The sequence below is a fragment of the Lampetra fluviatilis genome, chromosome 44 (assembly GCF_964198595.1).
Source record: "Lampetra fluviatilis chromosome 44, kcLamFluv1.1, whole genome shotgun sequence".
NCBI classification, from domain to species: Eukaryota; Metazoa; Chordata; class Hyperoartia; order Petromyzontiformes; family Petromyzontidae; genus Lampetra; species Lampetra fluviatilis.
The window spans coordinates 6,296,652-6,319,173 of record NC_136318.1 but is presented as its reverse complement, the minus strand read 5'-3'; the positions used below and the strand labels follow the sequence as shown (position 1 = coordinate 6,319,173).

Genomic DNA, 22,522 nt, shown 5'->3' with positions numbered 1-22,522 from the left:
AAATAAATATAGACAACACGTTCTACTTAATTAAATAGACTTGTTAATAAATGTTTCTCCTACAACACCAGAGTGCAGCGCCACATTAAATACGCACTACAATGACAATAGTTTAAAGCGATTTGAAGCATGTTTTATTTATTTGGGAAGGGGGGCAGAGCTTTGTGACGTCATATTTGAGGGGGGGTCTGACTTTTTGTTATGCCGTGTGACGAGGTGGGGGGGGGGGTCAAAAATCGTCCAAAATCGCGTGACGTCATTTATGGACGGCCCCTAAACGCCTGCTGGACATCGGCGAAAAATAAGTTTACAGTTCACCGTATTCCTCCATACTCTGGTTTTTTCGGTAAAGTCACGTCGGTATAAAATAAAAATCACGACGTTTCGGGCGCGACACAAGCGTCCATCATCAGGTGGGAAAAGCATGGTCTGCTGCTGAGGCAGACTGTTTAAGAAGAATAAGAAAATGCAATAATTTCTGATTTGCACGTTACGTTCCAAACGCAGCGTTGTTGCATTGGACTCGCCCAGCGCGGTGACGTCACGTCAAGGCCGGGGACTATCTCCTCTCCGCGGACGAACACACGGAGGGGGGGGGAGGGACTTTGCCTCTCGCGCGGTGATGCGGCCGCGCCGGCAGCTCGCCTCACTCAACTCACTCCGCGCCTTCGGTTCCCAGCACGCGAAAAAGGTTCGTGGTGAAATTCGATTAAAATGTTTTTAACATTTTTTTTTGTCGTTTAAAAACCTGTCCGTTTATAAGCGATGCGTGTTGGAATATGCGCCCGCCTCGCGTTGTGATTTGTTTTAATACGCTGCTCAAAAGAACTAACAAAAACTTTTTTTTTTACAGTGTGTTGAACGCGTTTGTATTTGCTAGAGCGGCTGGGCGCCGCGCGGCTTATGCGCGCTGCGAAATGTAAATGCGCGCGTCACCGCTGCTGTGATGTGGCCGTGGTTATTGAGGAGCGGTGGCGCAGCGGTTAGCGCGCTGCGCGACTCGGCCGGACACAAAGGTCACGAGTTCGATTCCCACTCGGGGCCACGCCAACGCTAGTGGCGATCATCAGAACCGCTACTCTAGGTTCGAATGGGCCTCAAATTCGTGCTTTGTGCGATGTGAAATCGTCAGCACTGAGGGAGACAAAGGCGGTCGGGCGTGGTGCTTGTCATCCGTACCGGCTGTAATAGGTGTTCGCTACCAGCACTTGCCCCAGCGGTCTGGTAAAGGCTATCAGGGGGACCTTTAGTCTTGTATGTGGCTTGTGAACCGCTGAGATAAGTTTATAAAAGTGTGGACGATTTGCCCCTTTTTAAGTTTAACATGCGATGCATGTGCTGCAGTGAAGAGCCATTGCCCGAAACGTCGCCTTAATACAAGGATAAAAGGGTCAAACAATCTCAAGGGGCTGTCCATAAATGACGTCACGCACCTAGGGGAGGGGGGGGGTCAGACATTTGTGACGATGTGTGACGAGGGGGGGGGTGAGAAATGTGACATCACATCAAAATGGGCAACTTTAAATAAATATAGAAATGTTATAACACTAATTGTTATAACTACACTCCTACAACATCAGAGTGCAGCGCCACATTAAACACGCACTACAATGACAATAGTTTAAAGCGATTTGAAGCATGTTTTATTTTCAAAATGGAAATGTTTTTTTGGGGGGGGCAGAGCTTTGTGACGTCATTTGAGGGGGGGGGGGTCTGATTTTTTGTGACGCCGTGTGACGAGGGGGTGGGGGGGTAAAAAATCGCGTGACGTCATTTATGGACGTCCCCCAAGTATTTCAATGTCATATTACTACGAATTAGGGAGGAACACCCAAACCCCCATCCCGTGGCAAGTTCACAAACATATCGAGTGGCGTCTGATGAAACCACGTGTCGAAACCGGCCCAGAGTTTTTGCTTTGTGTGGGCTGATGGATTGTGTTGAGAAATAAGTTTGTGTATTTTACTGAAATGTATTGCCACTGCTGTTCTCGAAAGCCCCAGTTCTTGACTGTGTTTGGCCTACTCTTCCATGCTGGGCAAGCAATCTTGAACGAGGATATAGACGATAATATGTTTTTATATTTTTCCCCTTTTAAAAGCAGTGCTCTCAATTAATGTTGGCTTTGCGTCTTCCCCCTTTAGACTCTCGTCTGAACGAATCTAATTTTTTGTTATTTGTCGTGACATTTTTGTTATTGGAATTACAGTGACTCCCTCTCGCTTGGGGATTGTGATTCATAAGATCCTCCGCTTAACACAAAATGCTAGAGGCTGCAACCATTACCTAAGTTAACCAAAAGGTAAACAAAGTACGGTCAGTTCTGCTATCACGCCGCGTGCTTTCACAACGCGAATTGGATATAACGCGATGAATGTGTTAGGGAACAATTTTGTTGTTGTTGTTGTTTATAACGCGGATGATGCGAATTGGACAATGCGACTGAGTGAACGGAGTTAGGAATGAGCGGTTTGTGCGTCTGCCTTTGGGGCCGTCCATAAATGACGTCACGCACCTGGGGGGGGGGGATAAATGTGACGTCACATCAAAATGTGCAACTTTAAATAAATATGTAGACAACACGTTCTACTTAATTGAATAGACTTTTTAATAAATGTTTCTCCTACAACATCAAAGTACAGTGCCACATTAAATACGCACTACAATGACAATAGTTTAAAGCAATTTGAAGCATGTTTTATTTTTTTTTGGGTGGGGGGGGCAGAGCTTTGTGACGTCATATTTGAGAGGGGGGGGGGGTCTGACTTTTTGTGACGCCGTGTGACGAAGGGAGGGGGGGTTAAAAATCGTCCAAAATCGCGTGACGTCATTTATGGACGGCCCCTTTGTTGTAGCATCATCACACAAGGCAGTGGGATGCTGCTGGATTCCTCTCGATGCCACTACCCCCGTGCCTCGGGTCTTTGCTCAGCCTGCGTACGCATCTCACGTGTGTGTTGTCATAAGTAACCAATCCTGTCTTCTAGTGGTTCACGTTTAACACGTTTATTTAACATTTCAGAAATATGGGAGGGGAAATTTTAATTAAAAAAAGATTGAATCATGAATAGCTGTTAAGCGAGTCACTGGCACACCCCTTAATCGTTTTCTCTCGCCACCCTCATCCACGGCAACGTATTTCTATTGCTTAGGCACACATTTTTTACTCATTTTCATGGGTTTCAATTAATGAATTATAAACCTAAAACACACTAATTACAAAAAAAGGCATTAAGATCAACGATAACAAATGATCATGAAAAATTTCTGTGTTTTTGAGAACTACCTTCCCATTGAATCAATGGTTGTTATCACCCTATTTTTTTATTATTACACGCTTTTATTTAACTCACTTTGTCTGTTGTATCCTCAAAAAAGAAATCTTGTAACAATTTTTACACACTTCCCAATGTGCTATCGACCGCAAACTTCGTATAGCCATGTCATACTGATGACAACACGATATTCTATCATTAAAAATCCAAAACATATATTTTAAAACTTTTTACACGCTTTTATTTAACTTACCCTGTGTGTTGTCATATCCAAAAATCTTGTAACTCAATTTCAACCGTATTCCCAATGTATCGACTGCAAACTTGGTGTAGGTGTGTCATACTGATGACAACGCGATATTCTATCATTACAAATTAAAAATTTATTTATAAACAATATTTTTTACGGCTCTAATTATCGACGCTTAACTAACGTTGCCTGTAAATCACCACGTGGTCCCTTACGTCACGGCAAGCCTCGGGGAGCCACGCCCAGGGGCGGGGGATGTGGAAGGAGGGGAGGGGCGATGGGGGAAGGGGGCAGGGGGAGGGGCAGCTCGGACAGTACATTTCATTAAAGCGTGTTTTAATAAAAAGTATTTTTAAATATTTTATTCCCATAACGTGACATTCTTCAGGAATGCAACTACCGGGTTGTAGGAGAGCATGACTCTATCTGTCTCTCCACACTAAATAATTATTACAAAAACCTATCGCAGAATATCAGCAGCGCCGATTCGGTTCAGGTTTCCCTCGCTCGATGCGGGTCCGCTTTGTGCGGTTTCGCGTGTATGCTGCTTACCTCTTTCTATCTTCTTGGTTCTTTCGGTAAAGTCACGTAGAAGGGAAGTAATAAAATAATAAAAATAAAACATAATAAAACATGTTATGTTTTATTTTTATTATTTTATTACTTCCCTTCTACGTGACTTTACCGAAAGAACCAAGAAGATGAATCCCTGCAGTCACGAAAGCTTTAAATCGAAATTTACCTCTTTCTACTCAAGATTCCGTTGTGTGTGTGTATTGTGCGCTACTCGGCAGACAGGCAGCTGCCCTGTGTGGCTTCGCTTTGTGCGCCCATTTTTTGGAACGCATCTACTACTACTACTGCTGCCGCATTAACGCGATGGAAATCTGCACAAGCAAAAAACTCTGGATCGGTTTCGACACACGTGTCATCGGCCGAGTCGGACTCGCTTGAATCAATGCTCTTGAATTGCCAGATGTTCGAGGCAAGGACCCTCAAACATCGTGATATATGGGTCTCAAGTTAACCTACTGGGTACTGTCTTTAAAAAAACAACCCCAGCAGTAATGCTGTGGCTAAAGTATCGTTCCCAGTTCCATGGGATCTGCAGCGCAACAACAACCGTTAAGTGATGAGGTCACCCGCCTCATTAGCGTGTGATACGTGTGCGCTGCAGGTCAGTTTTACCGCTCTGACGCTTGCGTATATGCAATTGAATGGACGTGTTGATGATGATGATGAAGTGAACCGCCTCTACTAGACATCTATGAAAAAGAGTTTAATAGCTCATCTGATTCCTCCAGCCTAAATATTCAGATTCTAATACGCGTTTGTATATTATCCTCCGTAAATATTAAATATTTTAATAGGGTACCAATTTTGGCAGGTTGCAAATGCTCGCTACGCATGTGGTTACATACATTTTAAATTTCGATTTAAAGCTTTCGTGACTGCAGGGATTCACCTTCTTGGTTCTTTCGGTAAAGTCACGTAGAAGGGAAATAATAAAATAAAAAATGTATAACATAATAAAAAATAATTCTCACGACGTTTCGGCCACAACGCAAGCAGCCATCCTCAGGTGAAGAACAGGGCTGTCGGAAAGACAGCGTCCGAATGAACACCACCACGCTTGAACAGGGCTGTCTTTCCGAAAGCCCTGTTCTTCACCTGAGGACGGCTGCTTGCGTTGTGTATTTTATTATGTTTTATTTTTATTATTTTATTATTTCCCTTCTACGTGACTTTACCGAAAGAACCAAGAAGACAGTGGACTATGTTTAAAAAAAAGTTGTTGATGCTGCCACATCTCGGTGGGTGCCAATGCTTCCGCCCCTTCTGCCAGATTCCTGCAGCTGCTGCACTGTTGACACGCGGCGACCTCCCAAGATCTGTCCTGACCTTATCCCCACTACCTGCTTGTGTAGGTCTTCTCTTCCCTTTCGACTCGTGGAGACACTTAATCACGTGGCAGCACATTTCGATTTTTGCCTTTATCGAGGATGGCCTTGGTCAAGATCAGTGATGTAGCGGTGGTATGAAATCCTTTGCCAATTATTTTGCAGGGAAATTTAAACACAATGTATTTTTTAATATCTTGCGAATGAGGTCACAGAGTGTTTTCTTGTTCCCTTTGCAACCATACTGCACTCATTCATCAATACATTTCCCACAGTCCAGCATGTTGTGCAGATGCAACATCAAACGGTCAACTCGATGCAAACCAACTCGCGTGTGGCGAGCGCATTGACCGCGGGGCTGTTTGTTAATCTACTGAATTTAGTTTGTTGCCCTTGACCCCACACCTCCGATTAGCGCGGTTGGCTACGAAGAATGCAGAAGAAGTTCAACATACGAACATCATCACCTATAGCAGTGTGATACACATTAGGGTGGGTAGAATAATACATAGTGTTATATTAAAATGGATAAGGCAGCAACTGCAGCAGCAGCAACTGCAGCAGCAGCAGCAGTAACTGCAGCAGCAGCAGAAACTGCAGCAGCAGCAGAAACTGCAGCAGCAGCAGCAACTGCAGCAGCAGCAGCAACTGCAGCAGCAGCAACTGCAGCAGCAGCAGAAACTGCAGCAGCAGCAACTGCAGCAGCAGCAGCAACTGCAGCAGCAGCAGCAGCAACTGCAGCAGCAGCAGCAACTGCAGCAGCAGCAGCAACTGCAGCAGCAGCAGAAACTGCAGCAGCAGCAGAAACTGCAGCAGCAGCAGCAACTGCAGCAGCAGCAGCAACTGCAGCAGCAGCAGCAACTGCAGCAGCAGCAACTGCAGCAGCAGCAGCAACTGCAACTTTCTTTGATGCTGTTAATCCTGCATAATGCACATGCATATGTAGTACTAATCACATTCCTGCATTTCCCATAAATATGCTAAATTCCTATTGATATGCAAATTCCTTTGTCAAGGCGCCCAGCTTATATATATGCTCCAAGCTCGTGTGCTGTTTCATTCAGACTCTGTCGCCTCGACGGACCTGGTTTTCACCTGAGGACGGCTGCTTGCGTTGTGGCCGAAACGTCGTGAGAATAATTTTATTATGTTTTAATTTTATTATTTTATTACTTCCCTTCTACGTGACTTTACCGAAAGAACCAAGAAGATCATCACCTCCATTTGCTGTCTTTCCCCTGAAGCTCCGATTAACACGGTTGCCTACGTGCGGCGCGAAAGAAGTTCAACATACATACATACGTACAACTAAACTTCGATCCTGGCAGCGTGCCGGGGATGTTGCGGTAGGACTACACCCTTTTCGTAACTTACAGAACGTAACCACCACCATCCCTTCCCACCCCCGCCCCCCCACCACCGTTCGTAGATGGCTGCTATCCGCAAGAAGCTGGTGATCGTGGGTGACGGCGCGTGCGGAAAGACGTGTCTGCTCATCGTGTTCAGCAAGGACCAGTTCCCCGAGGTGTATGTGCCCACCGTGTTCGAGAATTACGTGGCCGACATCGAAGTGGACGGCAAGCAGGTGAGGCGCAGTCTCTCTCTCTGTCCGCCCACGTTGTCGGGGCTTTCAGAGTTATGAGTTATAAGTAAAAACTATAAACTGTTTTTATTTGGCCAGGTAAGGCCCACTGAGCCGTGTAGCTTTGTTTCAGAAGCGACCTGGCCAACACACATGATAGCTCAATGAAGTGGCTTATTGCTTGGAAATTTAGAACGGCACGATAACCTCAGAGCATGTTTATAAATGTGGAGGGAAAAACTGGAGGACCCGGGGGTCAATCAACGCTGCCACCACAGGGAGAGAGAACATGCAAACCCCAAATATACAGGTGTCAGTCGGGATCGAACCCATGACCCCCCCCCCCCCCCCACTAGGCCACTTTGGCATGCGATCATTTCCAAACCAGGTTCCTGGGTTCTCTCAGCCAGTCGCATGCCAGTTTTTCGGGAAATGTTTTGTTTTGCAGGGCGATCCGTTTGTAGATACCCCACTAAAATAACCAGGATGGTACAGTGATCCCTCGTTTATCGCGGTTAATGGGGACCGGAACCCCTCGTGATAGGTCAAAATCCGCGAAGTAGGATTGGCCCCCTAGGAATTTCCGTATATGTGTGTGTGGGTACCAGAATGTTTAAAATATGTATATTTATACTTTATATATATATTTTACTTAAATCTATTTAATTATAAAACCTTAATATTATACATTCACTCTCTCTCTCTTATACGATACGTATTATGGTGTTCTACACTCACCAATGACAATAGTATCTTGAGACTTGACTCCAGTAATGACGACGACGACGATGACAATGACGATGACAATGACGATGACAGACCTGTGCAGTTCGATGAATGTGATGATGAATGATGATGATGATGGTGTTACTGCACAGGTATAATGAGGCCTTTAAATCAGTTCGAAAAATCCGCCATGCACTGAGGCCGCGAAACTTGAACCGCGAAGTGGCGAGGGATTACTGTATTTACAATTGGGAATAAAAGTTAAATAATCGGGAGGTATTTACAAAACTCTGTTCTGCGTCTCAACATACAAGTACAAATTTTAGTCCATCGACCTTTTGGTTTTCCATTACCCAACATTTTTATTACAATTGTTTACCCAGGTTGTCAATACTCTCCTTCAGGAGGGTTCTACTAAGTTTTCACAGTCGGGGGCAACGGTTGCTTGATGCGTTTCCCAATTTAATGTGGCAAATTTTTGACTGACACCAGCACACAATGGCCTCTTCTTCTTCGAATGACGTCACGGAATGTTTAACACTGGCGTGTTTACGGGTAACCCACCCGCAGTATTTACCGGCGTGGCCTGCCTGGTCTGAGCCGCGATCCTCTGCAATGGGCGGCAAACACGCTTGCCGCTGGGCCATGTGACTTATGGTTGTTAGACTTAAAGCTATTTTATTATCGTGCACTTTGCAGTAGTTGGTGCTCCGTAGCCCTAGTGATTTGCAAGGCAAGGTTTCGTTGGCGTGTAAAGTTAACGTTAACATTCTTAGGTTTTTTCGGTAAAGTCACCATTATATATACGGGGTGGTATTTCTTGTGATCTCTCATTTACTTGATACAGCTGTCGTGGCTGTGACGGTTCCACCTGAAGACGGAGGCTTGTGTTGCTTCCGAAACGTCGTGATTTTTTATTTTGTTTTATTTTACTTTTATTAATTTTCATTTTTTTCCTACGTGACTTTACCGAAAAAACCTAAGAATATGAATCCTTGCAGTCACGAAAGCTTCAAATCTAGAGTTAACGTTAACGTCATGGATTACGGAGCAGACATTTGCCGCAGCAGATTGGAAGGGATGCATCGGACACATCCGTCCTGTTATACTACAAATGTCTTGGCGTGACCAATATCTCGTGCAATTATGAAATGTATCTGCTTGAAAAAAGAAATGTTGACAGTTCACCTCTGCGGTGTCTGTTACCCTTATCCCTTCATAATTACAGGGAATTATCTAATCATTGTGAGCAAGGTGCATATTGTAAATTACTGTGCAGGGTTCAGATGGCTGAATGACTCCATTTGGCAGTAAATTGCCTATTATGCGATTTCACCTTCCAACAGCAGTGAAGCGCACCACTGAGTGAGCCACTCGTTGCTCGCGCTCTTTCGAGCGACGGGGGATGTGGAGAATACAAGTCAATCACTGGGAGGTGCGCAACTGCTGCCCTACCGCTTCCTGTCCGTGGTCAAATTGAACAGCAGCTGTCAACCATTATTAAGGCTATTTGGTTCTTTCGGTAAAGTCACGTATAAAGAGAAAATAATAAATTAAATACTAGCATACGACGTGTCGAAGAACGTAATCAACCAGGTAGGGTGTTGACTGTTATGTTATCCGACTCTCTGTTGTATTACATTACATTTCTAAGTATACTAGATTTGTGTTTCTATTTCATTTATACCTGATGATGATTGCTTGTGTTGCAATCGAAACGTCGTATGCTAGTATTTAATTTATTATTTTCTCTTTATACGTGACTTTACCGAAAGAACCAAAGAGTAATTCCTGCAGTCACGAAAGCTCCAAATTAAGTATTATTAAGGCTATTCGGGACCATTCTAATGCCCCCACCTCTAGATCAATGACCGTATTATCATGTACGTTGAACTTATTCCTGGTTCTTTCGGTAAAGTCACGTAGAAGGGAAATAATAAAATAATATAAATATAAACAATCAAAATTCTCAACACAAGCAATCATCATCAGGTGTGAAATCCACAGAAAGAAAAAACCAAGAATATGAATCCCTGCAGTCACGAAAGCTTTAAATCAAAATTTATTTTGAACTTCTATGGCACCGTACGTGGCCAACCGTGCTAATCGGAGGTGTTGCATGTTGTGATATTAGAGAGTGATACCCGCCCAGGCTATTCAAATAAAGAAAAGGTTGATTTTTCTTACACTTGGTAAGGTTGTGTGTACTAAAAAAAACCTCCCTTTCCAGTTGGCAGTAAACAATGGGACAACATTGCACTCGATGTGCGTTGGCAGCTTTGTAGAATTTTGTATTGAATACCTTCAGTATAGCTTGAATGCTTGAGGTTAAACTTAATAAAGCGCGAGTATGTGTGCAGAATGCAACGTCCTATGGCAGATTTAACAATCTTAAGTCGTTTGATGACAGTGATCCGCGTCTAAAAATGCGGCGTCACGCCTCAACAGACTATGAAATGCACGCGTGCGCACACGCGCAGTTTCCAACAGAAAGGGCATTGATTGCAGAAACGCAGTGCTGATACTTTGCATGTGTGGATACCCACGTCAGACGGAAGGCAAAGGTGGGCGCGGATGACGGGCATGGAATTATTTAGGGGCTTCTCACAAAATTAAGGGAGCCGCCTGAATGTGACTTCCATCAGATAAGGACTGGAGTTGAATGTCGCGAGGTCTGCTCCTCCACGAGAGGGCTTCGGGAGAGAGTTAGTGTAGCTTTGCTATTCCATCTGTTGAAAGGAGCGCAGACTACAGTTGTCTTTGAGTTGTGCGCCTTTTGGCGGCATCTGGTCCAACACCTTGTGAGACTAGGCTCTAAGAAAAGCTGTCTCGGGTGTGGACCAATCAATTTCAAGGACAGTGCATACATCATCAGAGTTGTGTTTTTTGTTTGCATTCCGACCGCAGGTATTGTGGTCAATGCAAACATGACTCCTTGTAAAAAAAAGGTGTCAGTTTTGTTGCCAGATAAAAGGGTAAGAAACCAATTATCATATTTTGCTACTGGCAAAGGAGGTTCCAATGGTGTTACAGTGGTTTACTTGACAGTCCACAGTTTGAGTTACATAGCCACAAGTACACTGCGGCCGACGTCAAATAAACATCTCATACAGGGCCCTGCCATTGAACCTCCCGGCTTCAACCTTCCACGCCGCCGATGATCGACCATCAACCGAATCGGGACCGGGCGTAGCCGACGCGGCCACCTGATGCACAAACAGCGCATCAAAGATTTGGCGGCCTTCAAGGACAGCCACGAATCTTAAACCATCGACGGCATCGTAAACACTCCGCCACCGCCGCTGTCTTCACTCGGTTAAAGGAGGACTGGGACGAGATCCCCACTCTGCTTCTGAGCAGACAATTGAGTGGATGACAAATCTAAAATTACGTCTTTAACCTGCTGCTCTTAATCCATACGAAAGAAGACTGCCAGGGCTTGTCTTCGATCTTCCATTTGTGGAGATGTGCGCATCGGCCTTTCAATGTTTTGATGCGGTTGATGGTGGCACACAAGCGTCTACGAGAAGGAGTGTCAGAGACATGAGGTGTGATGTTTAGGTCTTCAATGAGACGTGTATTCTGTGTGTTAACACCAGCATTGAGGACAATGAATAAGCAGCCAGTTGTGGGTCCTGGCTCCATCGCCCTATTATAGTTCACTGAACCAGCTTTAAGGCATCTCGCTGGCCTGGTCAAGCTATATGTTACGAGCGTGGCATCTTTGTTTCTGTGTTCGTACAGTGTTATGCACATGGCTACCCTGTTTAGCTGTTCATCTGCTCCCAGTGTACAAGGGGAGGCTTTTTAGTTTTGTGGGACAGAATGACCATTGTATAGCAGCGGCAGACACACGCAACATAGACGACCTTTAACCCTTGGCACGGTGGTGTAGTCTTCCGGTGCCGTGGGATGTCTCTGACCTAATATACTGGAAAAACAAATCTAATGAATAACACGTTGGGGGTAGTCATTGCTAAATCCTACTCATTTCAGCAAATAACACTGCAATGAAGGTGCTACTGTAAAAAATAAAATTGACAAATTCAATAGACACGTTTCATGAATCATCAGTAGGTGTCTCTAATTTTACCACTTGGTGTAGCGCATGCCAGGAGGCAGCGGCGGCGCTCTCGAGGTAACGAGGGCTGGTGGAGCGCGAACGTTGGGAGACGTCCTCCCCGTGGGTTATTGAGGTTCCGTAACCCCGACTCGCCAGAAGGCAGTACAGAAAAATGTGAACTCCCATCTCCTCCATCTGTATGGGATCGTGTTGCCACCCCCCACACTTCTTCTCCAGGTACAATAGACTCTCACTTATCCACACTAATGATGGGGAGGATGGCTGCAGATCATTAAATATCGTGGGTAATCCAAAATAGAATTATTTTACGGATCTCTACGTCAAAAACCACTAATATAGGGAAAATTATGTTTAGGTTAAGAAAATGTAGTTTGTTAATGAACAAAAGAAACATTTGTAGGAAAGAATGTATTGATCTTGTTTTATTACAAAAGTCCATACAAAATAACACTCGCTTTAAAAGGTTTGAAAAATCCTCAAATGGATGCGCGTTCTCGGTGTTAACACTCCTACTCCCACGCAGAAGACTGTGCCAAGTGGATATCAGAGCCACACCCATCAACATCAAACTCCGCCCACTGTTGTAAAGATATGCAACAACTGTACTGTAGAGGCGATCTCACGTGGATTTCGGATTAACCGGAGCACATGTTTTTTTTCGGTTTAAGCACATGACTTGTAATAAACATTTTTAAAAATAACAATGTACAACTCAAAATTTTGATTGAAAGCTTTCGTGACTGCAGGGATTCGTATTCTTGGTTCTTTCGGTAAAGTCACGTAGAAGGGAAATAATAAAGTAATACAACCCATTATTTATTTATTTTTATTTTATTTCCCTTCTACGTGACTTTACCGAAAGAACCAAGAATATAATGTACAACTCTATTAAAAATGATTAATTTGAGCTTAAGGGAAAATCCACGAGTTATTAATTTGTCAAAATCTCAGGTGCGCGGTTAATCCGCAAATCGAATAAACGGCACGCGGATAATTATGAGTCGACTGTACTCTGGTTTTCTCCCACATCTGGCTTAGATACGGGCGCCACGGTGGTGAGACGTTAACTACCTCGCCTGGTTTACAGGTTGTGGGTTCGATCCCGACACTGACGCCTGCATATTTGGAGTTTGCATGTTCTCCTTGTGGTCGCGTGGATTTTTCTCCGGGTCCTCCGGTTTTCCCCTCCACATTTAGAATCAACGTGCGTTTAGAGTATTTGGCTGCTATACATTTCCACGCGATAAGCCGCTTCGTTGAGTTATCATTTGTGGCCAGGTAGCGTCTGAAAAAGAGCTACATAGCTCAGTGAGCCCTACCTGGTAAAATAAAAAGTTGTAGTTTAGTCGAATCAAAATGCTCATCCTTCATGAATGAACTACCCAGTCATAGCCTACGCAGATAACGGAACCGGTCTCATCCCTTCACTCGCTTTCCATTAGCCTTAATTTTTAAATAAACATTTATCACCCACCTCCGAAATAAAAGCGACGGTGCTGAATGGGCACGGAACGGACATGGAACGGACACGCGCGTGCATGAACGCGCCCATTTGACAATTCACCGTTGAATACAGACAAGCATTGAGCCTTTCATATTCCGAGGAATAGAGTGATGGGAGCAAGGAGAATATTTGACAGCGTTTGTCTGGGGCAGTCATTTGCTTTGAGGGCAGGATGCAATTCCCATCTCGTGGGGGAGGGCTGGAGGGTGAGGGGGTGCATGGGCAGGCGGGTGTTGAGTCGGTCCCCCCAGGGGGATGGGGAGTTGAGATCGGACTGGGTGGAGGGCTGGTTGGAGGGCTGGGTGGAGCTCTGGGTGGAGTTGCCACGACCAACTTTGGATAGACGCGGTCTCTGTGTTTTGGCAGCCGCTCTGAACGGCCACACAAGGGCTCTGCCCCCCCCGCGTCCCCCGCGTTTTAATTCAAAGGCCGTGTTCAGCTCTTGAATGGGTGCTCTTGTGTGGCGCTTACCATGCCTTGGCCCCTCTATTGTTTTGGTGTAGATCATTAGTAGAACTTGTAACTCTCGACAATCGAGTGTGCTTTTCTACACATTTTACAGCCATGTGTATTTATGTAATTTTACGGGAGACTTGTTTTTTTTACGCTAAAATGTTCTGAACAATGACATTATTCTTCTTGGTTCTTTCGGTTAAGTCACGTAGAAGGGAAATAATAAAATAATAAAACATAATATAATAAAATAATATCTTTTATTTTTATTGTTTTATTATTTCCCTTCTACGTGACTTTACCGAAAGAACCAAGAAGATAAATCCCTGCAGTCACGAAAGCTTTAAATCGAAATTTAATGACATTATTATTTGGCGATGCTGCTGCTGCTGTGTTAATAGCGGTGCACCAGAACAAATAACGAATAAACAAATAACGAATAAAACTCAATGCGTTCTTTCATAACACTGCGGCTTTAAAAAACAAGGCGACGTTTTGGGCACATGGCCCTTCACAGCACATACGAGAGGGCCAGCGTTGGTGACGAACGTGTTGAGTTTTTTGTTAATAAAGACAAACGTTGCCTTTTATTCCTGGGGTTAAGCTGCTGCTGTCGACAAATGTTATTGGCGAGCACCTATTGCTGCGGCGGTGAACACGAGTCGGATGAAGGAAGTCACCAATGAGGCCAGCTAATGCCTGCTTTTTGTAAAACGGGTAACTTTTCATCGGCGGTCCGAGTTTGAATCCTGGACGCGCGCTAAAGTTTATTGGCGAGTTATATCTGAGCCGGTTGTAGCCCCCACCTCGCTCTTCACCAACCCGCACGCTGACCAAGTGCGGTGAGATGAGGTCAAACCACCACCACCACAAACCAACGACACAGTGTGGGGAGGCATTCATCCAGCAGTGAATTAACAAAAGGCTGTGAACTGTTATTATTTTTCGATTTAAAGCTTTCGTGACTGCAGGGATTCATCTTCTTGGTTCTTTTGGTAAAGTCACGTAGAAGGGAAGTAATAAAATAATACAAATAAAACATAATAAAGTAATATAATATCTATTTTATTATGTTTTATTATTATTTTATTATTTCCCTTCTACATGACTTTACCGAAAGAACCAAGCAGATGTTATTATGTTGTATTGAGCCCTGAGTGTTTCGACAATGGTAGAACTAACATCATGGCCATTCCAGTTGCCTCTGCACGTGTTAGACACACAGAAGGAAACACTATTTTGAACCGAGTTGTTCAATACTGATAATAAGACCCTAAACGTAATGGACAAAAAGGAAAGTTTGTTAAATTATTTAGCTTAAGGAATCACTGTAAGAGCATTTCAGAATTAGTCATGTGAGATTGTACACCCATACACAGGGTCCGGTTGAACTACGTCAACCCGCTTGGAGCTCTCCGTGCCAAAAGGAAGGGTGTGGTTTTTGCCACGGCCAAATGAATCGTCTAAACACGTGAAATCCGGTGAAGTTCATGTGCAGCCGCAGATCACCCGGACATCACACACACATTCGCAACAGAGTATAGACAATTTCAATTTGCAAATAGATCAAGATATATTTTTACCATTTCCACAAATTTTTTGTCGAGGAAGTTGCACATTTTTGTCTAGGCTTTTAACTTTCGTGCTTAATTTGTCGCGAACACGATCCAACAGTCGAGTTCAATAGGGAATTGAAAGCCATTTACTGTTGACGTCACCACAACACCCATCCATTATTTCCTTCCTTCTAGCAGATCCCACAAGGGATGCAGTCAACACCCAACCTCCAGGGTCTGCTTACAAGTCAAAACACCGTGCTAACCAGATGTTATAGCTTTAGGTTGTTTCAGTTTGAATCCTTCAAATGCAGCTGAACATCGGCACTTTCCTCCTCACCCGTGGCCTCGGCGAACGGTCCTAGGAGGAGGACTTTTAAACTTCTTTTTTGTGTTCTTGGTTCTTTCGGTAAAGTCACGTAGAAGGGAAATAATAAAATAATAAAAATATAACATGATAAAATACAATTCTCATGACGTTTCGGCCACAACGCAAGCAGCCGTCCTCAGGTGAAGAACAGGTCTGTCGGAAAGACAGCGTCTGAATGAGCTTTCCGACAGACCTGTTCTTCACCTGAGGACGGCTGCTTGCGTTGTAACCAAAACGTTGTTAGAATTGTATTTTATTATGTTTTATTTTTATTATTTTATTTTTTCCCTTTTACGTGACTTTACCGAAAGAACCAAGAAGATGAATCCCTGCAGTCACGAAAACTTTAAATCAAAATTCTTTTTTGTGCTTGGGCATCCAATTCCTGGGGGTTTCCCACATCGTGTTTCGTCAGCTATGTTGTCTGCACCGAATAGAGGTGGGGGGGGGGGTGCACACGTGTTTTACGAAACTCCCAGACAGGATGAACGACTGCCGTCGACGCCGCCAACAGGGGACAATGCTTGTTGTGTACCGGACAGGAAACCGAAACGTTTGGCGAAAAATTGAGACGCGTGAAAGCGTACAGTGCAGTGGTGGCGCGCCGTTGATTTGGCCTCTCTAGTAGTGTCCCCGCCCGTCAGAGGTCGCAAACGGGTTTTGATTCCTTACCTGTACCCGTACCCGGCCGCACCAGGGTCGCAAATGGGTACCCGTACCCGGCCGGGTACCCGGCCGGGTACGGGTACCCGTTCCCTACCCGTACCCGTACCCTACCCGAAATGAGTGACAAACGGTTACTCACCAGTGACTCACGGCCTACCCGTACCCGTACCCGGCCGCACCAGGGTCACCAGGGTCGCAAACGGCTACCCGTACCCATACCTGGCCGGTAGCCGGGTATCGGGTAGGGTACGGGTATCGGGTACCCGGTTGCGTCCTCTGCCGCCCGTGCCCTCTTCCCCGGGTACCCGGCACCCCGAATGCAGCTTGTGGTGGAATTTTGTTGTGGCTGCTGCTCCCAAAACATCAAGTTGCCTCCCAGGGTGGCCTGGCAGGCAGATATTTATTTGTTTTATATCTTCCGCTTCCCGCTCGACGATGGAATAGGCTCAAACAACTTGGTGAGTTCCGGTCAAGTTGACCGTGTCCGTAGTTTCAATGTGGTTCACGCTGCCCTGAAGCCACCAATGATATTGTCACACCACTTAAAAAAATTACAATTGACACCCCATGATCAGACAGCAGGATGACTGACCCCGAGTGGTCAGTGTGTTCGGTTATCGGGTTTGTTTCGCACAACTGCCAGGATTACTAAACTACAACTCGCATCTTAACAATTGCCTGATTACCAATCTAGTACATCATTACAATAACCTCCGCCTCAAATCGTTGCACCTGATGAGTTAAATGATGACGTCACTCTGCTGCTGCTCTATTTAAGACCGGGAGCGAGAGCAGAGCCTCACCATTCTGGCGAATTGCCCGATGATGCTGGATGCAATTACCAGCGAAACGTCGTACTAATTTTTTTAAAATGTTGGGGTTTCACGCTTCAACACACCAGTGGGCTAAAGTAGTGAACTATTTGTCTTTTGTCAACGTGACACTTTTTTGCTGATTGGCCGTGTCGGGTGGTGGAGGGTTACGACACTTTATAAATGACGCGATCTAACCCAAAAACGTTTATTATGAACTACCAGGAATTTTCCATGCGGAATTTTGCCAAAATACGCTGCGCGTTGCGGTGTTGCGAACGCGTGAAGACCCTTGCGACATTCGGAAGAGTGGGCCAGTCGTGTTGGTGTCACGTCAATTCTATTACACGCAAGTTGTGAAATGCAGTCGATCATTAAGAAGCGTTTAGAGAAACGATTGGGAATTTTCAGTTGAGCGATTTAGCCATTCAGTCGCTGTTAGAGTTGTTGTATGAGCAAAGGTGTAGCAACGTCTGGTGTGTGTCCACAGGTGGAGCTGGCGCTGTGGGACACGGCCGGACAGGAGGACTACGACCGCTTGCGGCCCCTCAGCTACCCGGACACCGATGTCATCCTCATGTGCTTCAGCATCGACAGCCCCGACAGCCTTGGTGAGAGGACCTCCGATTAGCACGCTTGGCTACGCCTGACGCCACCATTGTGTGGTGGGGGAGGCAGGCAGGACTCATTTCAGAGACCACCACAGATTCATCTTCTTGGTTCTTTCGGTAAAGTCACGTAGAAAGGAAATAATAAAATAATAAAAATAAAACCTAATAAAATACAATTCTCACGACGTTTCGGCCACAACGCAAGCAGCCGTCCTCAGGTGAAGAACAGGTCTGTCGGAAAGACAGCGTCTGAATGAACACCACCAAGCTTGGCAGCGTTTATTTAAGCTGGGTTAGAGGAGGAAGGGCGCCTTGACAAAGCTTTAAATCGAAATTTACCACCACAGATGTTAGCTGTGTCTGGGAAATCCCACTTAGGGTGTCGGGGTTCAGAGCCACTGCCCCGCCCACGACGATGAGGGCCCCGTTTTTAAACACAGAGGGTTCTCTTTTGTAAAACCGCGTTGGCTCCTTGCAGAGCACAAGCGTCCGCCGTAGAAGCCTTCCGAGGAAGGAGCTAAGACGTCGTCGCTGTGCCTTTGCCGCGGTGTGCAGAAAACATTCCCGAGAAGTGGACGCCGGAGGTGAAGCACTTCTGCCCCAACGTGCCGATCATCCTGGTGGGCAACAAGAAGGATCTGCGCAACGACGAGAGCACTCGCAGGGAACTGGCCAAGACGAAGCAGGTTTGGTTTGTGCGCGTGACGCACACGCAAAGTCACAGGACTGTTTCCTTTGATAATTGTTTTTTTTGCCCTTTTATCTGGCAACAAAACTGACACCTTTTTTTTTTACAAGGAGTCATGTTTGCATAGACCACAATACCTGCAGTCATAATGCAAACAAAAAATATAACTCTGAAAATGTATGCACTGTCCTTAACGTTGATTGGTCCACACCCAAGACAGCTTTCCTTAGAGCCAAAAGGCGTCATCTGGTCCAACACCATGTGAGACTAGGCTCTAAGGAAAGCTGTCTCGGGTGTGGACCAATCAACTTTAAGGACAGTGCATACATTATCAGAGTTGTGTTTTTTGTTTGCATTATGACTGCAGGTATTGTGGTCCATGCAAACATGACTCCTTGTAATAAAAAAAGGTGTCAGTTTTGTTGCCAGATAAAAGGGTAAAAAAACAATTATCATATTTTTTACTGGCAAATGAGATTCCAATAGTGACTATTTCCTTTATTAAGCAAAAGCTCTTATCCGGCAGTCTACCATTCAGAATGCTCTATTCACCAGCATCTTGGCATAAGACAGCCTTACAAAGCCTTCCTTCACCTCTCTGGACAAATGTTTACAGCCATTGAGAATCTTGCCGTTTGCTTAGCGTAGATCTTAACAGCAATTCTAAAATTGTACGGAGCATGATAATGATTTGAATGAAAAATTGGGTTGTTGTAAATGGTGGTGTAGTTTAGATGACAGCAGACCGAAGGATTGAGAATGAGGGGTTGGGATAGGCCTGGTCATAGAGGGAGGTGGGGGGGCGACAAAGCTAGCGGGCTGAAAAGTAACCCGGCATTATTGCATTGGCAAGACAAAGGGGGCCACCATCAGCAAGTCTCCCGCACCGCCGACGACTTCCGCAACATCCGTGCAGCGCAGCCGTTCCGGCCAGGCCCACGACGAGGAACGAGCGCCTAGCAGTGAGCCCGGCAAACACTTTCCACGGTCACGAAGCTCCCCTCTGTGCTCGGCACGCCGACAGCGAGGACTCCTGCGGCAGGAGCTCAACCTCAGGTCCCGGGGACCACACAAAGCCCCCGCGTCCTGCGGCTGCTAAGGCCCCAGCGCGGCCCGGGGAAGGAGCTACTTGGCGGGGGGTGATGGCGCGGCCCGGCGGGCAACCAGCGGCAGCCAGGCCACCAAGAGGATGCCCCAGTGGGTGAGGCGCAGTGCCTGCCGTAAGGGGTGGGGAGGGAGCTGTGAGGGCGACAACGGTGCTGACCAGCGAGCGACCGCTGGCTGCCGAGAGGACACCCAGTGGGCGGCTCCAACAAAACAAAGTCATTGTCAAAATAATAACTATAATAGTGGTGGACAGGAGAGAGGTAGGGGGAGGAAGTGTAAGGGATGGAGGGAAAGTAGGGATCAAACAGCTGGTTGCTGATGCCACCTTGTGCTGCTGCCAGTTTGTGCGTCTAAAAGACTTGTTATGTGGAGGCACTAGCAGCTATTTGTACATAAAGTACTACTGTTTACACTATGAGACCTCCTTTACCAGTGGCAAAATATAGTAATAGGTTTTTACCCTTTCGACTGGTACAAAAACTGACACCTTTACTCTGATAGTGCGCTGTCTTTGAGTTGTACGCCTTTTGGCGTCATCTGGTCCAACACCAATGGAGACTAGGCTCTAAGAAAAGCTGTTTCGGGTGTGGACCAATCAACTTCAAGGACAGTGCATATCATTATCATCATCAGAGTTGTTTCTTTTTGTTTGCATTTTGACTGCTTGTGTTGTGGTTATTGCAAACATGATGCCTTGACTACTGTATTATGTACTTTAAACTGCCCCACTGCCTCTCTACAATCAACGTTAAATGTTTTCCTTATATCATAGTTAAAATGTCGGCTTAGTATCTCTCAAAGTTTTACGCGCTTGAAAAATGTAGAGAACTATAATTTTAACTCTCACATAGCTGACATATTTGGCACGGCACCCTCCATTCTCCATGGATGCCGGAAAACGTAGCTTTTGCCGAGTGTGGTAGCGTAGGTGACTTAGGACAAAGTACCAGGCAGACCTTTATGCGACGTCACCGTCTTGTGAATGCTTGTGTCACCACCATCTTTAAATTGCATAATGCGCTGATGTACCAGTGTCTCACAAATGCCACACCATCAACTGCGGAAGTAAATTAACGCGATGAATAATTGTTAAAAATGTCTTCGGCAGAAAATGATTTCCCGTGCAATTGAGAGGGGTAGGGTTGCACTCATCTCAGTTCGTGCTAAGCCAGTGCTAAAAATGTCACGGGACTAGCAGAGGCAAGTGCGTACCCTCCATAGCCCAAGCGCTGTTGACTTCCCACACAGCGATAAGAAATTTAGCAACCTGACTTATAAGATTTATAAACTTGAAATTGCTTTGCGAGCCGCGTGCTCTCTTAACCACCCCCGAATCCACACGCCTCCTTGCAGGTGCCCGTGACGACGGAGGAAGGGCGCGACATGGCCAACCGCATCAACGGCTTCGGCTACATGGAGTGCTCCGCCAAGACGAAGGATGGCGTGCGCGAAGTGTTTGAGATGGCCACGCGCGCCGCCCTGCAGGTGCGCAAGCGCAGGAAACGGCAGGCGTGCTCCCTGCTGTAAGGTGGAGAGGGCAAGTCTCTTACCCGCGCCCCCCCCCACTTCTACCAAGGTCTACGGCGACCACCACCATATTTTCTTATTATTTTATTATTTCCATTCTACGTGACTTTACCGAAAGAACCAAGAAAATGAATCCCTGCAGTCACGAAAGCTTTAAATCGAAATTTACACCACCACATTGCCGAAGCCTCATTTGTGCATAAGTTCTGAAGCTGGGGTGCAAAAGTTCACTCTTATTGAAAGCTGTTTTAGGAGTAGCTTTTTTATTTAAAGGATGTGGAAAAAATTGTGGTTTGTTGCTAGATGACCGAACGCTCGTTCGCATTCGGTAGTGGAACGATGCGTCACGTCCGCCTAACGCTCAGCCAGAATATCTCTCTTAGGCCGTCATCTCCTCTTAAAGCGTGGCCCGGGGTAACAGCCCTTCAATAGAACTGCACTCCGGAGCGCCCCTGCGCATTGATCGGCAGCGCCCCTGGTCGCGGAAATCTATTACACACAACTGGTTGCGTTTGTTTAGAACGCATTTTTTTTTTATACGTGTCGAACCTGGATTATTTTTACCTGCGGAAAATTTTGCTGCAAATTTTCAAAGCGCAACATTTTTAAATTGTAAACCAAAATATCTCCATTCAAATGAGCTTCGGGCCATTCACATTGAGGTGTTCCTAAAACCCATCGACTGTAAATTCACATTTCGATGCCGGGAAGGGCCAATAACTCCATGGGCTGACCACTGTTGACTTCGCATTAAGTAGTTCTCATTGGGATATCACCCACAGATAAATTAAACATGTTAAACTGTTCTTGTGCTTAGAGGATGAATATACGATTCAATGTAGAGTGCTGAATATGGCTGCTGTAGCACCAAGGGGGATGATGTTGTACCCAAACACCACTGTAATCCACGTGTTTTACCCAATATAATTCTCATTGAGACCGCACAAATTAACAGCACTTAGATCGTTGGTGTAAACATGACTCATGCCAAATCCAGTTCCTGCCACTAACCACATGACCGAGAATAGAACCCAAGCCACCGCAGTTGCGACGTAAGATTCTGCAACTGCTTAACCACTGCTCCCTAACTCGGTCATTACACCGTGCGTAGGTTAGGAAGGTAGCACCTGCGGTATCCGCCACAAGAGTCACAGCGCGACTTCATTTCCACCCCACTGCACGTTTGTTGCGGCAGGCACCTTGAGCTCGCCTTTTTGACGTTATTATGAAATATGCTGGGAGCGCGTAATCTCTTTGAATCTATAACGGCACCGTGCTATCGGCATCAAATGTCGCGCCAGAAGGGATGGAATCACAGTTGAGTTTGGTTCTTCGTTTTCATGTTTATTTATTTTTTTGCGCGACGCATTTGTAGAGCTGCCCCGAATAAGCCGTTTGTCAAGATATTTG

General features: G+C 45.6%; 1 protein-coding gene across 2 annotated transcripts; it reads left to right on the top strand.

Moving 5' to 3' along the window:
• Window positions 1–637: 637 nt before the first annotated feature.
• LOC144947348 (rho-related GTP-binding protein RhoC-like) lies at window positions 638–22,522 on the top strand. 2 transcript variants are annotated; one of them, XM_078876620.1, is made up of 5 exons: window positions 638–691; window positions 6,856–7,011; window positions 17,670–17,790; window positions 18,346–18,476; window positions 20,939–22,522. In XM_078876620.1, exons 2-5 carry the CDS (start codon window positions 6,856–6,858, stop codon window positions 21,110–21,112), a joined length of 582 nt encoding a protein of 193 aa, XP_078732746.1. In that variant the 5' UTR covers window positions 638–691; the 3' UTR covers window positions 21,113–22,522. The 2 variants fall into 2 exon arrangements, with proteins under 2 accessions (XP_078732746.1, XP_078732747.1); XM_078876621.1 differs by lacking the exon at window positions 638–691 and adding an exon at window positions 5,383–5,449.

Excerpts from the sequence above, each read along its gene's own strand:
- LOC144947348 (XM_078876620.1), top strand. The coding sequence starts at position 6,856 with ATGGCTGCTATCCGCAAGAAGCTGGTGATCGTGGGTGACGGCGCGTGC. Across the intron at positions 17,791-18,345 it reads CGACAGCCCCGACAGCCTTG|AAAACATTCCCGAGAAGTGG; the intron begins GTGAGAGGACCT and ends CGCGGTGTGCAG. Across the intron at positions 18,477-20,938 it reads AACTGGCCAAGACGAAGCAG|GTGCCCGTGACGACGGAGGA; the intron begins GTTTGGTTTGTG and ends GCCTCCTTGCAG.